The sequence below is a fragment of the Plectropomus leopardus genome, chromosome 2 (genome assembly GCF_026936395.1).
Source record: "Plectropomus leopardus strain MGB_pleo_1.0 chromosome 2, ASM2693639v1, whole genome shotgun sequence".
Taxonomy (NCBI): Eukaryota; Metazoa; Chordata; class Actinopteri; order Perciformes; family Serranidae; genus Plectropomus; species Plectropomus leopardus.
The window spans coordinates 26,211,308-26,228,672 of record NC_142177.1 but is presented as its reverse complement, the minus strand read 5'-3'; the positions used below and the strand labels follow the sequence as shown (position 1 = coordinate 26,228,672).

The 17,365-nt window shown below is 38.7% G+C and overlaps 1 protein-coding gene across 2 annotated transcripts in view; it reads left to right on the top strand.

Annotated features, from left to right (window-relative positions):
• vgll4b (vestigial-like family member 4b) overlaps positions 1-17,365 on the top strand; it is a 52,144-nt gene that overhangs the window by 18,338 nt on the left and 16,441 nt on the right. The window contains exons 1-2 of one of the 2 annotated variants that reach the window (XM_042506363.2): positions 3,907-4,304; positions 14,154-14,391. In XM_042506363.2, the coding sequence (XP_042362297.1) occupies positions 4,223-4,304; positions 14,154-14,391 (320 nt within the window). In that variant the 5' untranslated portion in view covers positions 3,907-4,222. Of the gene's footprint in view, positions 1-3,906; positions 4,305-14,153; positions 14,392-17,365 lie in introns of those variants that run through there. The other variant, XM_042506372.2, reaches the window with a different exon arrangement.

Below are 17,365 nucleotides of genomic sequence, written 5' to 3'. Positions count from 1 at the left end.
AAAACCTGGAAATAAAATGAAGAAAAGAAAAATACCACCTATGAGTTTCCTTTTTGGCAGGTCACCGGCTGGTTACCTCACTTGATGCAGAGCTCTGCCAATAACTCATCATATTGGTGGTCATGTTACTGGTGATTATTTATCAAAAATGTCATTGTGTAAATGTTTTGTGAAGGCACTAATAGTTAACCCTACGATAAAGCTGTAATGTCAATATCAAGGTATTTGGTTAAAAAAAAATGCAATTTTGATTTCCCACATATTACCTAGCCCTAATTGATCATGTAAAAATTATTTTTGTGTCTTTTTTATCTGTGATGGCAGTGTATTTAATATAAGCATGCCCGTTTATTATAAATATAGAGGAGAGGGTCGTAGTTGATTCTCTCCTGATTTGTCTCATTCACTGCACAAGAGACACAAAGTCTGGGCAAAATTGAGAAAGACAGACTAGGTCCATTTTAGGCAATTTAGGACCTTAAAACAGGTGGTTGACAGTTCAGACTTGAGATGGGACATTTAAGCTGCCTTTTACAGTATTAATAGAAATAAAAATGATAAAGTAATAAAAATAAACAACTAAAAGAAAAAATATATACGCAAGAACATATGGAGACAAAAACGACAAGGTAAAGAGACAGCAGTCCAGTTAAAGTGCCACGAGTCTGATTAATAGCAGCAGAGGTACAAGTCAACAGTGAACACCAGACTGATGTTATCATTACATTTTATTAATATAATATTGAATATGATGTAACATATTAGCATAATAAGTCTCTAAACTAACTTGAAACTAGACTCAAACTAGACTGGTTTAATTAAAGGCTGAATTATATGTATGTTACTATAATTTATATTATAGTTGTAACACGCTATATTAATATTAAACTTTCTCTTCTGAAAAAAAACCCTTTAAAATTGCACTTTTTGTATAAATAAAGCAACAAAAAAAACCCCTATGGTTTTAAAAGTTTCTTCAGCCCTCTACTTTCTACTTCCTGTTATGAATGGCAGTTTTTAAAAAGGTTTAATATTCCAGCACATTTATTATCTGTCAGCACACTGGTCCAAAGGCCATATGGGGGCACTGTTCTCTCACTGTCTGTCTTTTATCCTCCACTGTGAAATGAATTACCCAGCAGTTTGAAAATGTGTGAGGATGTTTGCATGGCATTTGTTTGTGTGCGTGGATACACCGTGTGTGCCACCTGAACCGGCTGAGCTCTCTCATCACAGCTTTGTGGTCTATGCTTGCTCCTGGAAAGTTGTGACATTGAACTATCTGGAACTTTATAAAGCCTTCAGCAATTTAATTTTAACTTCCTGTAACACCTTTTTTTTTGCATGTTGCTTCACATGATACAAAATGAGTTGAGAAACAAATTTCATCCTCTAACTATTAAAGATGCAGTGCTTTGAGTTTAACCCGTAGATAGTTGTGACCTGCAGCACCAGCTGTAGTAGAGGCAGTCACACTGAATGGACTCTCTGTCTGCACTGTGTGTGTGTGTGTGTGTGTGTGTCTGTGTGTGAGAGAGAGAGAGAGAGAGAAACTGGAAACAATGGGGATCCAATGAGACAAGAGCCATGTTCCTTTAGTTCTGAGCCACCGTTACAGGGGGAGGAGGAGGGAAGAGGCCTTTTGTGTGCGTGTGTGTGTGTGTGTGCTTGTGTGCTTGTGAGTGTTCGAGAATGAGGGGGAGGTGTTAGGGGTAGGTAGGGTAGATGTGCATGTGTAAATAGATGCATCCATACTGTCTTTGTGTTTGTTTTGTAGTTGTGGCTTGCGTTTGTACACGAGAGAGGCGGGGGTTGAAGTTCTCTGTATAATTAGTCTGTTAATCCCATTTTGGGCTGTTAGAAGTTAGGAGAGGCCTTTTTTAGTGAAACAGAAGTCAGCAAATAATCCACAACTTTGACTGATAAATGTTGTAAGCAGTCAGTGTCGTAGTCCTGGGTGTAAAAGTAAATCCAATTTACTGAAAGCTTTATCTCTTCCTTTAGTTTGCTCATAATTTATTATCTCTCTTGCTGTTTTTCCTTGTTCTTTCTTGGATGCATTTGATCACAAAAATCTTACCATATCAAAGGGCAGGAGACTGGATTTCACATTTTCTTTCTTTATATGTCATTTCTGCTTTGAGGACATATTTCATTTTGCCTTCAAAACTGGATCTAACCGATTGAGCTTGACATCGCAGGTATTAACTATTTTCTCTGAGCTTTTCATGACGCCTCTCATTCCCGGGCCTGTGTGTTTTGCGGGTATGTGTCACACGAAAACACACACAGCTAATGTGTGTTTGTGTATAAACTGAAGCACAGCCACACCCTGCTCATTATGTTCTCACTCAAATACCCAGAGGAAACAGTTCTCTGCGCTTTCCACAAAGACCATGTAATATGATTACAGTCACATTCTATACCTTTTCCCTCTTTCATCCCATTTTCCTGCTGATTTTTTCACATCAGTTCCCTTCAAGACAAAATCTGGTGTATAGCCGATGTCAGGCACCAGGGGGCAGGAGAGAACCACTCTGAAACTGAGGAGCTTTAACTGGGCCTAACTTTTTATATCAGCATTTTCCCACCAGTTTATGCAGACTTTTTTGCCATGTTACACAAAGAATATAAAGATCTACTATTTTTCCTTATACATGTGCAGCTATTTCTATATTCCTTATGGGGTCATAATCAAATAAAGAAAGTCCTTCATCTGCTATATATATATATTTGTTCTTGTAAGAAACCTGGCTCAAATTCTTTCTGAGATTTTCTGACCCTGCTTTCATCAAAAACTAGTTATTAGATCTTTAAAATGTAAAACTTACCTTAGTGAAACATAGAATAAAGTGGTTTTGATGAAATATCAATATTTTAATCTCACATTTGGTTATTATTTTCTTTCAGAAGCATTTGTCTTTCAAAATTATCATTGGAAATTTAAAAATCCAATGATAGTTTCTGTTTTTAGTTTCTGGCTTTAATAAAAAGTTGTAACATGCACCAAGTGCTTCACATGAAAAAACATAGAAGACATAAAGACATAATAAAAACTGCATGTAAAAATAAGATAAGATCAGATTACAATTAATAGAATTGAGTCTTCACATAGTACAAGCAAGTAAGATAGAAGTAAGAATAAAAATAGAATCGACAGAATGCATAACATAAGATAAAACCTACTGAGATATTATTACTAAAAATAAAGCTAAAAATAGAGTGTATAAAGTACATAAAATCACAAAATGAAAAGCAGTTAACACTTTGAAACCTGAGCAACTGATCTCTATCTAAATTTACATATACATACAGTATATATGTGTGTGCATGTGTGTATGCATATGTATATAATTTGTGTAACAGAATTTTAAATATATAGTTATGATATTTACAAACACAATTTTCTGGACATTTTTTCCTATTGTTTATTTTATTCTTATTTTTAAATAATACTCCCCCTTTTCCAAAACATTTTTTTTAGGTCTAATCTTGTCACCTTTAACTAATTTAATGCAATTTGTGAGATACTTCTTGCCAAATGAGTCATCACCTTTCCTCCCCATGTATTGAAAAGAAACCAAAGCAGTTAGCTCAGGTTTCAAAGGGTCAAGTCAAAGCTAGTTAAAGGCTAAAGTGACGAGATAAGTTTTTAGTTTTCTTTTAGAAATATTCCGGTGGCTTCTCTGTACTATATACTGTGATAAAACTACATGATTATTATTTGTTACACTTTTTTAATACTTTATACCTGCCTATAAATTTAATATGGGATTAGTGCAGCTCTTTGGGTCTCTGGGTGTGCTTGGAGAGGCTGATCTTGCGCGTAAAACATCCCTGATATTTGAGGCGCTCCAGGGATTTAACGAGCATGCCCAGTGCGCGCTCCCAGCTCCAGAGGAAACCACTGGTGCAGCATAGGAGTCATACCAAGCATAGCCTGCGTGTCAGTGCAGTCGACTTACAGCTGGCTGTGAGGAGAACTGACGCTATTCTCTTTTTTTCTCTTTATCGCCGCGATACATTCATATCAATTTGACAAAAAAGTACCCTGAACACGGTGTCAATATTCTCCGCGGGGTTTTATTTTATTAAAGGGGGTTTCTGGAAAGTTGGAGGCTGGGCCTTTAGCTTTTTGACCGTCGCTTGAGAGAAGAAGAAGAAGAAGAAGAAGAAGGGGAAAAAAGCTGGTCTTTTTTGTGTTGTTGTAAAAACTCGATAAATGCTACTAACGAAAATGGACCTGTTGAACTACCAGTATCTGGACAAGATGAACAACAACATTGGCATCCTCTGCTACGAAGGTAAAAATGTTTGTTTGTGGCCGTTTGCGTTGTGAGTAAAGCGACGAAGTTTTCACTCAACTTTTTTAGCAAACGTTAGCTGTTAACGCTAACGCTATTTCCACAAGCGTTGCGGAGAAACCTTTAAAAGTTTAACGTCCGCGTTGACTCATTGAGTTTTAACTTGTAAATGTATTGACTTTAAATCGGCGATAACTTTTCAACGTTTTGAACACGGTGCCAACGCTTGTTTATTCTCGTTTAACGTTGTTTTAACCGTTAGCAACGTAGCTGTTAGCTTCAAATTTCACTTTTAAGTTACGCTAACAGTGTTTGCTCGTTATCTGAAAACAACTGCAAGTGTTTATAAGCCAGTCCTATCGTTTTCTGTGCTGTTATTGATCGCTCTTCCAAATGAGGATGTGGCTAATGATTGAGATCAAAGGCTGACTAACAGACAGTAAGTTGTGTGTGAATTTCTCCTCCTATGGCTGACTCAACTCTATATTATTAACTGCTCAGTTATGCAGCTTCCTATTATTCATCTTCTTGCATTCTTTGCAAGAGGATGAATAATTGCAACTTTGGGATATTTGTGGTTAAATGTCTGCCTCCAGTTGAATCAGACTGTGACAAAGTCTAAAGGATTGACACAGTGTTGTTTAGTGATTTGACCCAGTGTGTGTCCGATAAGGGCTGTTTATCCTCTCTTATCTTTGCTCCTGTCTTCTCTGTGTGGTCTTTACATTTCTAGCACAAGCAGAGTAGGATTTCAGGTTATGTCATGAATGCATAAAGCAGGCCACCGTAGATTGTTTAGCTAAGTTGCAGTGAGGATATATATATACTTATTTCTCGGTCTATTTATTAAGATACAAACAAAATCACAATAAAATGGCTTCTTCAGACTGAAGTCAATATTTAGTGTGACCTCCCTTTACACGTAGCACCTCTTGAACTGTCTAGGGCAGACTACTTTGAAGTTTTCTTAAATATTCCTCAGGTGTACCAGAGGATTGGCATTGTAAATCTCATATTTTTCTGTCCAAGAGAAAGGGAGGTCACACTAATAATTTAATCTGTTGCCTGTTAAAGTTGCTTTGTTTTTTTAACATTTGCATCTTTTATTGATGTGCACATATTCCCTGCATTTTCTGGTTGTATTTTAGTAAAGTGACTACTGAGAAATATATATCATTATCATTATAACCTTGCTAAAATAACATAGTTTAAGTTGGCCTGAGAATTTGGTAGAGTACTTTATATTTACAAAATGACTGACTTTGAAGTAGTTTAACTTTGCTCTGCAAGTTAGTACTCTCATGTCAGACGTAATATCATCCAGCCTTTCTTGGGGCTAAATACAAGCTCCGTTCTCCGTCCCTCTGCTCCTGATTCATGTTGCAACATACTGAACAGGGCTGGATTATTTTTTTTTATCCACCTGGTGGATCCCAAAATCTACCAGCCACTTAATAGTTTACCGTTTGGGGTTTTTCGGCTGGTGAGTGAGACAAATCTTGCAGCCACTTGCATATGTTGTTGCTAATGTCCAACCCTGATGCAGAATTGACTCAGGCATTCAAAAGGGAAAAAAAGCCTACTTTTTTTGATGCAAACTGCAACTGATATCTTTTTAAGCAAGAACTTATTGCACAGAAATCATAAGGAAAGATGTTAGAATTGACTGATAGGATTGTTGGTTAAAGTAGTGACAGATGATCTCCATCCAAGGTTGATAAAAATTAAAAAAGAAAAACATTTTCCTGACAAATTGTTCAGCCTGTTTCCTTTTTATCTCTTTTCCCCCTCTCTGCTGTGCATTAGCCTACTTTTCTCATACTGCTGCTGCGCCACAGTTAGCAGCTCCTTTCTACATGTCACATATAATGAACTTTTAATAGCGCTCCTACTAAGACTTTGCAACCGAAAACCATTTTCAGATTTGCAAGGAGGGTCAGAGAGGTGTTAAGGCAGGTGGCCAAGTACAATTTCACAGGAGCAGGTAGCGAGAACAAGTTTTTCTTTAAGTGTTTGAGCATGTGATTATGGTTTCTGTCAACAGAGTATTACTTTTTTAATGTTTCTAATGCTTTGTGGGGGAAAGGGGGAGTGTTATGTTGCTGTAATTTCTGTTTGACAAATCATTTTGCCCCAAGTTCTTTCTTTAGGCATGTAACTTTTCAAGTTTTGCCCATTAGTTGGAGCACACATGCCATTTTTGTGAAGTTTCAGTGACAGTAAAGCTCAGTTTTTAGTGCAGTGATAGTGCAGCAAGTAAGACTGCCTCTGGCGTGGGATTGAAGCCAATCAGAAAGGTTCACTGTGTCACTGCAAAGCTTCATCATTCTCAGGTTTCATCGTGTCTATCTCAGTGAAGTAAATTACAGGAGTGAAGAAGGGAGGGAACTACTTTTAGTGCTATTCCTATACCCTTATATCCTCTGGGTGTCTCTTGTACATAATGGCTTTAGACACAATGCTTTATGTCTATCTCTGGAAGCACATCTCTGCAAGATTAGCCCATCCATTGGTTTTTCTGGTTTTGTGTGTGCCCTGTTTTTAGCTGACTGAGCTAAAATGTGACTCCATCATGTGCCTCGCGATAAGAAAACAAAGATAAAAGTAGAGGGAAAAGAGCCAGCCAGTAAAAAGAGTGAAAGAAAAGCCCTTCGTGTTCAAACATGTTGAGCCAAGAACGGGGTTGGAGGAGCTTTGTGATATTGTGGGTGTGCTGACTTGTTATTGTATGCTTGAGCAGTTGTACTCAAATACATTCCCAGACAAATGCACATATACATGCTCACACACATTGGTTTATTGTCCCAAGAGCTTCAGATCTATTCTGAAGCTTTCATGCTTTTATCGTCATTAGCGTTTATTAGCAAGTGCAGATGTGACACATGACTAGTTATTCCTTGAGTAAGTGTTAGATGTGTTAATATTATATGTGGCATAGTTGAAACTTTCACTGTCTTGACTCCCCAAGTGTTCTTTGTTTTAATGATTTGTTTCAGGTTTAGGTCAATTTGTGGAAGGATGTGAAGTGACATACAGTACGTATTTTGTCAATGCCATAATAAGCAAGAAACAAGATAAATGGAACAAATTCGTTGATTTCTATTTTCTTTAGGGGCAGATTGACTGATAGAGTTTAGTGATAAGTGGATTATCTTCGCTAGGTTGCCTCTTGACTTTTCTCCTGCATTAATGCAAAATGAAATGGTGAAAAGAACCAGTTAGCAGGCATGTCCAAAGTCCAGCCTGGGAGCCAATTGTGGCCCTTGAACCAATTTTAAAAGAGCCTCAACTTTACATTCAAAATGGACTATATATGGTCCCACCATAGTTTGGAGATGTGTTTTCATCATGGTTCCCACGGGTATTTGAAAGTCTTAAAAGTCCTATAATTCATTAATCTAAAAATAAGGCCTTATTTGGAATTAAAACATTTAAAGTTTGTTTTAAAAGTCTTAAAAATGCAAAGAAGGCATGTCGAATATTTTTTTTTTTAGTGTAAAATTACAAATTTACTTCATGCTTCCCACATCAATGTCACCACAAAACCATGTTTTTTGAGTGAATATTTGGGCAAAATTCTCCCCAACCCCAAGTAATACATGTCCGTTAATGTTTTTGTTTTTCTTTAATTTATTTTTGTAAAATCTGTCTTCAATTTATTTTCAAGTGGCATTAAAAAGTCTTAAACTCTTAAATCCTCCTTTAAGCTGTAGGAATCCCCTGGTTTTCATAAACAGATGTTAACAAACAAACACAATGGTTATCTGCCAGCAGACATTTCCTGCTAGATAGCAGACATGACCACAGCAAAGAGGCATAAAGTCGACAGTGAGGACCGCGACTCTCAGGAGCGATGGAAAGTTGAATACTTTTCACTGAACAATGAAGCAATTGTGTTTGTCAAATCTGTATTGGATTTTTTTTTTAAATAACCCATTTGATGCAAAAAGCAGGTGGCCCCCAGGTATTTTTCACATTATCTTATCTGGACCCCATTAAAAAAAGTTTGGACGCCCCTGTGCCGTTATAAAAAAGTAAGTTTGATAGTAATTGCTTGTCTGTTAATGGGGTTCTGGTCACAGCAATTCTGGCATTAATTTGGTAAATATAAAGGAAAAGTGCCTTTAATCCGATCTTTTTTTATCTGTTTGGCCCCTATTACCTTCTCTTTCTGTATCCCGTATGTTGCAGTCTTTAGTGGATGGATGGAATAGCTTTGCATATTGAAAATTGGTTGTAAATGTGAAGTAGTTCTGGGAAACGAATAATGAAATCAAATACTGTCGTTGGCCTTGAGGTACTGGTAGTCAGCGCCTATCATACCAGGTAGCAGGTCAGGAAAGAAGGACAGGAGTCAAACCATGTAGTCACCCAGTATATCCTACAGAGTATCATGTAGTTGCATTGTTGTCACAGTAACTCGTGAAGAAAGTCCATTGATTTGCTTATCTACAATGCCACTAAATGTGCAGCATTATAACCCTTTGAAACCCGGATTAGTATCAGTTTTCTTGAGCTGTATTCAGACGTCTCTAACAAGCTTTATGACCCTCTGAAAACTGAGCAAATTAGTTTGGTTTCTTTTGAAAACAAAGCAAAAAAAGGCAGTGACCAACTTGGGTAGAAATGCCCCACAAATAACAAAAAAGTCACCTAAAAATTTGTTAAAATTTGTTTCAAAAAAAGAGGGGAGGATCATTAGAAAACAGTCCAAAAAAGGTAAAAAAAATGTCCAGAAAATTATCTTTGTAATTATAATAATTTTATGCTTAAAATAATGGTACAGAAAAAAGTATAATAAAATAAATACATAGAGATTTCTAGTGTAGTTTGCGCTTATTTTCAGGCAATTTTCTTGTAACTTTTTTTGAAGGTTTTGCTTCTTCTTGGGCCATGTCTTTCTAGTAGGTTATTGCCTTCCCCCTATGTTTTTGAAAGAAACCAAAACAATCTGGTTAGGTTTCAAAGGGTTAAACAATTGCTCCAATCTCTTGCAATTCCCTGCCAGTTAATTCCTCTCATTTTTCAAATAATTTTATTACCCAACCACAGTAAACTGTGCTGCTGATTACATTTTTGGAAATTATATGATAATGTTTTTATCCAGTTGTGTGATTGATTTGTCCCCAGAGTCTTCATCACTCTGCTCTCCTCTGTCTTTGCTGTTTTATTCATCTCTCTCTCCAGCTCTCCCTTTCTCTCTCTGTAAAGCTGCTATCAGTTGTAGGCCTGGCAGGGATGGGTGCAGGGGAATGCTGACTGTCCCTTTTTGCAGCTGAGCTGTAGAAAATAAACAAGGTTGAAAACCTCCTCAAAGCCATGTACTGTACTTTTGTCAAATTGTCTTTGTCCGTCTGTCTCTCGCTCCCTTCCTCTCTATGTCAGAGATCAAACCAATCTAACATCCGGTTAAAAAGTTCAGCTCACATAGGCAAGAACTTTTGTTGAGGAGTTTTCTCGTATGTCCTTTTAAGTATTTAAAGCCTAAAACCTCTGTGGATTTAAACAATAAAGGCAACCCAGTGGGCCAAGTTCAGGTTACTGAGGAACCCAGCCAAAAATAATCACTTTGCTGCTTTGCAGAGATAGAAGAGGACATGCTCAAACTCATCCTTTTTTTAAGTATCTGAAGGGGAGGGGGGAGAAAGGGAGAGGGAAATGAAGAGATAGAGAGGTTCACCTCTGTTTGTAATCCAATCCCATCCTGATTTCAAGCTGTTTGAAGTTCTGTCAAGAGAAATAGGCTTTGATCATGTGGACCTAATGAACTGAGAGAGCAGAGAGGGGAAAGGACAGAGTCGAGTTTTATTTCTGTGCTGCAGCCGTCATTCCACTGATTATCTGGTTGTTTAACCCTTTGAAACCTGGACCGACATCACTTTTCTTGTCCCGATGCCTTTCACATGTATTTAAAATTTTGAACCTGAGTACATTGGTTTGATTTCTTTCGAAGCATGGGTTGGCAAGAAATGTCCTGCAAATTGCAAGACATAAGTAAAATTAGAATTTAAAAGAAAAAATAAGTGAGGAAAAAGTGACAAGAAACCTCCTATCAACTAATTTCCTTTGTTTGTTTTACCTTCCTTTCTCTTTTCTTTTCATGCTAATTTTTGTGTAATTTACTAATTTTTTACTAAATTTTGCTAATTTTTTGGTAATTTCTCCTCAAGTTGTTCATTGCTTTCTTCCCATACTTTTGAAAGACATCAAGCCAATTTGTTCAGGTTTCAAAGGGTTAAGAAACATTTCAATGCAAAGCGTCATTCCCACTGCAAAAAAACCTGGCTAACACCCGCTTACATCAGGCTTTTAAATGCAATGGGAATGCATACGATCGACATTCACACTCTGGTCAAATGACTGCAGTAGACATGCGTTTTTATCATTGATGGAAACGCAACACCCAAGTGAACGTGGTAATTTCATCAGTGTGAAATGGGCCTAACCCGTGAGATGCAATGACGTGCCGTCACTAATTTCTCTCTGTGTCCACTGACGCAGCGCTAAGACATTGTTCCAAATTAGTCTGCACCGAGTTTGAAAGAGAGACTAAACAAGCAAGTGATATTTAAAGAGAGGTAAAGACTGAAAAGTTTTTAAAGATCTGTGTTCCTGATGCTGTTTACGGTTTACCTGTACTCCTGCCTGTCCGTGATGTTGCACGGATACACTATAAACAAAACAACACACACGCACACACGCCAGCTGACAGAAAAGGCCAACTCGCTCTCCAGAGGTGAGTTCAGTGGCATTGGGAATATAGCCAATCGCTCATATTTAGCAGGTTTAACCGTGTTTAAAAAAAACCTGCATGCACCTGCTAATAACAATGGGAACAAGGTACAACATTGCAATGCTCTCTCTATATTTACTGAATGTACTGTGATCCTACCTATTTCTGTTTTTGTTTTTGTTTTGCTTTTTTTGCTGCTGTGCAAATATATGATTACACTTTGACTACTTCAGAAACACCAATACACACATTTTACTGTGAAGTCTGTTGAGAGATGCTTTATACAGTTTAGTTTTTGGTGTGAATTACTTAAATTAAAACATAATTTCTTTAAATCCCTGTGAACAAGAAACTGAACATTAAACCCATAAGAATTGTAGGAGTTATTGCAGGATTGTTTTAGATAATTGAACCTAACTGGTAAGTCGTGCATTGATAGCTGTCAACAGTGCCCGTCTCTGAACGGTCATATGTTTTACTTGTTAGCAAGGGAAACCCTCACATATTCACCCCTTGTTGAGCACTTCACTCCTGAACCTCTGACAAGCTATTATGTGTCCTGGATCCTGATTGGACAGTGTGGTGTCACAGTCTCCTTCTTTTTTTGCCATCCCTCTGTCCTGCCAAAAACAATGATGTCACCCTTGTTGCCATGGTACACAGTGGGGTGAGCAGGAACATGCCAGAGTGAGAGAGAGAGAAGTAGGAGGAGCTGCTGTGTTGTTTGGGAGGCCATGCTAAAACTAAACATACATGCAGGAGCAGTGGAGGAATAGAGCACGCATTTTATTACAGTACAAAGCCTTTTCAGTGTGTGTTTGTTTGTGTGTGTTTCAGATCGGTTTAAACTGGTCTTCACCATGATTATATGGCCTCATGCATCCAGAAGTCACTCCTCAAAAAGAACAATGTTCACTGTAGTTTACAGGAAACTTACTGCAGTGATTAAAACAGCTCCGATAACATTTGCAGTGAACAAACAGTGCAGTATTATGCTGAAAATTGTATTTAAAGTGCAAATTGCATCCACATTATTGATTTTTTTTTTTGAGTGTGTGTGTGTGTGTGTAAAATCTTATTTCTGTCGTAATATTTAAAAATCAAAACTGTTTATTTATAGATACCCAGAATCAGTACAATTTCTTTATAAATGAGCAATTTCCTGCAGGCTGATTACTACTTCGTGCCCTTGGTTTACCTATGACTTCCTGTTTTGGTCGTAAATCTTGTAATTTGTAAACTGAGCAGAATAACATTCAAACTGGGGATGTCAACGGTCAACCTCTAATCGATTGCTGCTCATTCGGCGATGACTTCCTAGTGAAAGATCAGTGTGATAGCGATAGTGTTGACTTGCTGGCTAACTAGCTAAGCTGGCTACACAAAATGATTCTCAAGCTAAGCACTGCAAATTGGCCAAGTGTCACAAGCTCTTCCTGGCTGTAGTAGATTAAGTCCAACTTTGCAAAACACAAAGTACGTTCCAGAAGAACTCAGCCGACAGCTTGAGCCAACACCACTGTTAACACCATCAGGACTGATGGTGGCGTTGCTGCAGAAACATTGTGGACACTCGCTGCACTGGTCTCCACTCAGGTTGCCCCATTGATTAAGTGGCTTAATTTTAAGCGGCAAACACCTTTAGCATGGTTAACTTTGTTATCAGTGTTGGCTATGGTGCTAACACAGTTAACAATGCTAGGGGATTTGCAACTTAAAAGCTGCTTACTCACTGAGGTAAACAGGAGAACACCAGAGGGTGGCCGCAGTGTTTTGGCATTACCAGCAGTTATTGCTGAGTGCAGCGCCATTGGCTTCTGCCCTGCCGAGCGCAGTGCACAGCAGCTAGTTTTACCAGTAAAGACTGCAAAATGAGCAATGGGTAATACAGCAAGCTGCCTGTCTGTCAGCAAAGCCAACAGAAAATACAACTTACATCTCTTAAAATTTCACCACCTTAACATGGATAATGCTTCAAAAAGCTTGCTTCTTAAGCTTCTTAAAAAGGAAACAGTTAGTTACTGGTTAATGATGTCTGGCTATCAAAAAAGCAAAGTTAACCACATCTGACATCCTTAATTCAGACATTTAAAACAATACTGTTTAATGATTCAGCCCATGATGTTAAATAGCTCTCCATGACCTTTATCAGCACTGAGTTTAACATTTTTTGCAATAATAATTGTTTGAATTGAAACAAGACTAAACAATTGGTATTAAATTGCAAGGGATAGTGTTAGTAACTAAATGTTTTTTGTTAGAGTATAGAAGTAGTTATGGAGAAAGCTGCACGTAGGATGGGAGTTTTAGTCTGAGCTTTGTGTTTTGTTTGGGAAAGTCAGACAGATACATGAGGCCGAAGCAGTGGAAAGTCCCCGTGCTGAGACAGAGCCAGTGGTAGTTTTCCTGATTCTCTTACTCCCACTCACTGACGCCTCTGTAGGCCTCCTGTAAGAGGACAAGACTGGCGATTCGCAGAGAGAGAGTCAGACTCGCATAGAGAAATAGTTCACACCACACACGCACACAAACATACGCAGAACCCATCCACAACTATTTCTTCCAAAACATTCCTGACCAGATACTCCTCTGCCTGAGCCAGAAGTTTGTACCTCACTCAGCAAACTGTATAAGTCAACAAAATCTAAAGTTTGAGCTGGAACATGACATGTATAGTAACACTGTTGTGAAGTAGTTTTTATGGTCACCTTGTTTTAAGTGGCAATAAAACAGTTGTACTTGCAAATACCATCATTTTGACTAAGTACCATAATTCACATCCCTGCTCTAACACCCTGCTTGAATTGTAGTTGACAGAAATGGCACAAGTGTCAGATTATTCTGACAGTCAGTTTGAAATTAGAAGAAGTATAATCAACTGTTGTTCTGCAAACTTTAGGGATATTGAAATTGTATAAAAACACATTTTTATTGCACTGGTCCTATACATTAAATTTGGTATTGTTTCATCTTCTTTTTCTCTTTCAGAGTTTGTGTGTAGGCGGAGTTTATCTGATCTCCCCCTCAAATTGAGGTTTATATTATCAATCCTCTCAAAATAGAGGTTCAACATCACTAAGAACTCTTTTTGTCTCTTTATCTCCTTTCCTCCTCAGGTGAAGCAGCTTTGAGGGGTGACCCCAGACTCCAGTCCCTGTCTCTGTCCTCATCCTCTTCCTCCTCATCCTCCTCTTCGTCGTCGTCCTCCTCATCTTCCTCCTCCATCTCCAACCACCGGACAGGTCCTCCTCCCATCAGCCCCACCAAGAGGAAGCTGAGTGGGGACCAGGGGGACAGTGACATGGATGACAACGAGCATGTGGCAAAGATGAGCCGACTGTTTGCTACACAGCTGTGAGTACACACACTGAGAAGTTAACAGGCACTTAGACACTTTCTAATGAAATGTGTAAAGAAGACCTTGAAATTGTATCCCTCTCTGGATGCTCATTTCCTGAGGTGCTCGTGAAAATATGGATCAGAAGTTTTCTATCACTTCACCTTTCTCTTTTCTGTGTGTCTCTCATACACACTTCACATTCATACAAAACTCACTGTTTTTCAAGGAAGTCCTTTTTCTATTCGTGTATGCCAGTGTTTCTGTTGGCCACGTGTTTGCGGGCTCCTTGCTTGCAGAAGCTGTACACAGGCGGTCTTTCTCAGAAGTCCCAGTATGGACTCCAGGGTGCTACGCCAGGTTTAGCTGGCTCCACAGTGTTCTCCTTATAGCCGCAGATCTCTGGAAGCTTGGAAACAGGGACTGCACAACAGAAAGATTACTCACATCTCCAGCGTTCCCACATTCCCACTTCCAGAGATTGCAGAGATTCTGCAGTGCTGATTGGTGTTAAAGGAGTACTGGGGCCAGGGGCAATGGAGTCAGAGTGCCCCCCCCCCTCTCTCGTTCTCGGTTTGACTGAGTCAGTCATGGGACTCCAGCCATTGCTATTTATTGCAGAGGCAGTCAAGGAGGTGTTAGGTAGAGCTGTGCAGTTCTGCATGCGTGCTAATTCTTCAATATGTTCTGTTGCTGAAAATACAAGTAATATTATCAATTAATAACGACAGCTGTTGTTTTTCTGTCACTTGTTTCATCGCTGTTATGTTTGTCAGTCAACATGGCTGTGAGGTGACACAATGGAACATAGTACATGATATGCTGGGTATACTGGAAGCCCTGGGATTAAGAGTAGAGCACAGTTACTGGCAGTGTATTTATGTGGTTAAGCATGTGCAAACACACACATGCATGTGTGAATGCACATGCAGTATTGTCATTTGTGCACACTTGCACAAACACTTGCTGCACATTAAGCGAAGAGCTGAATTAAAGTCACTGTTGAAGGAACACTCAACAAATTCTTTAGAGTGTCAAACACTTACCACATTTAGACTTTTAATGTGGCTCGGGAAGGGTTGCAGCTGCAGTCAGCTTGTATTCATAGCAATTACAATGAATTGCAAAAGACAGAGACACAGCAAATGTTTAGGATCACTCCTGCTGTATAATTCACCTCACTACAAAAATTATCTCTATGTTCAGCATGTTCCCAACACTTGACAACATTGCATACAGATGATAAATAAATGTGCAGTAAATCTGAGAGATTCCTGTTATTTAAGAGTTTTTACCTGGTGAGTGTCACTATGACAAAATTTGTATACATTCACTTCCCTGTGTGATGCGGGGGGAGGTGGGGGGTATTTTGATGCAGCTTCTGTTACAGGCAGGAAATCTACAGCTTTTGAATCAAGAGTTCTAGTTGCACGGGGGGAAGGGTCTTTGTTCCTTCATCTTGTGACCGTCTGGGCTCACATAACAAAGGATTAGCTTGTGTGTCTTGACATTTGTGCAGAGTCATCTTGTTATGGTTCTGTCAGTGGTGGGAGAATTAACATTATACTCTTTAACCAGGCGGTAAATCCATCTTCCCACTTGGTGTTTTATTCTGTTGTCTCAGTTGTTTTTCCACTCACTGCAAGATAGTTTTACTCATGCACTCTGTGGTTAACATCTGCATACATTGATAAGCAAATGCTCCTACTTGTGAGTCACGAGTTGGAATTTATTTTGTAAGTCGGTCTGAAAAAGTACAATAGGACTTATTGTCATATCAGCTTTCAGTTCGTGTCGCAACTCTTTGCCACAGCTTTTAAATGCAACCATTTTGTGGCGTTATAATTAGGTTCTGTGAGAGTAAACCTGATCTAAAAAAGTCTGATGTTTAAGACTTTTCAGACTGCTTATTGTACCATGATTATTTCCTAGAAGTAGCCTGTGATAAGCCATAATCCCTTTATTTAATCTTCATTTTAATTATGACCTTGAAGTGTTTCGACTCTAGGTGCTCTAGGTTAATCTCTACCCAAGAAAAGTCAATTGCTGGTTGACTTGCAGCAACTTGAAGTTAAATCCACAGTTTTCTCCAAATCCTCATCAAGATATAATTTTTTTAAAGAACCCATTTGCCTCGGGGCCATCCTAAATGTATTTTATATTTTTAGTCATTTAATTTGAGGTTTTCTCTGAGGCCATTCTTTCCCTGGTGAAGGTAACTGCTAAGTGACTTGTTGAAACCTGCAGTCAGAGTCAACCTCCGAAAAGTTTCCCTCCTCGTTTGAACTGCTATGCCCATCCAAAGAACAGTGATTACGCTAAAGTGGAGAATGATGGGTTGTTGTTGCAGGAAAAGTCAAGCTAAAAATAGCGAGTAAAAACAGCCTCTATAGAAAACATTGTAGGGTACTTTACCGTCAACTCGTCTTTATTTAACATCCCTGAGCTTTCTGCTTCGTTTAACTCATCTGTCAGTTGTAGGAACAGTGATTAGGTTTAATTTGAAAATGATGGACTTGATTCTTGGGAAAAAGCAAGACAGAAAACCAGAAAATGAACCCCTGCAACCCCTCATTGCACACACACAGACATGTACAAGCACACACACTCAGTTCAAATGTCCAGAGATGGTTATCTGACACCATTCTAGCTGTTGGATTTTGCTGGCTACATCTGTCTGTGTCACTTGTTTTTTTGTCTGCACTGATTGCTCTGCTCAATGTTGACTGTTCTGCGTGTTTAGGAGCTTTTGTGCTCATTCTGCCCCGTTTTTGAAAAAAAAAAGCTTTCTCTCTATTTTGCTTGAATGGTGGGTTTTCTTTGTGCTGACTATATCAGTAGCCCAATAATGTGGGTTTTTGTCAAGTTGCTTGTAGTTTTGTCTGTATGTTAAATCATATTTTAGGGGAATGTACACACAGACACATGACACCTGACACCTTAGACTTGAGGCGGGGCTATAGGAGGCACAGGCCAGGGTTAGAGACAGAA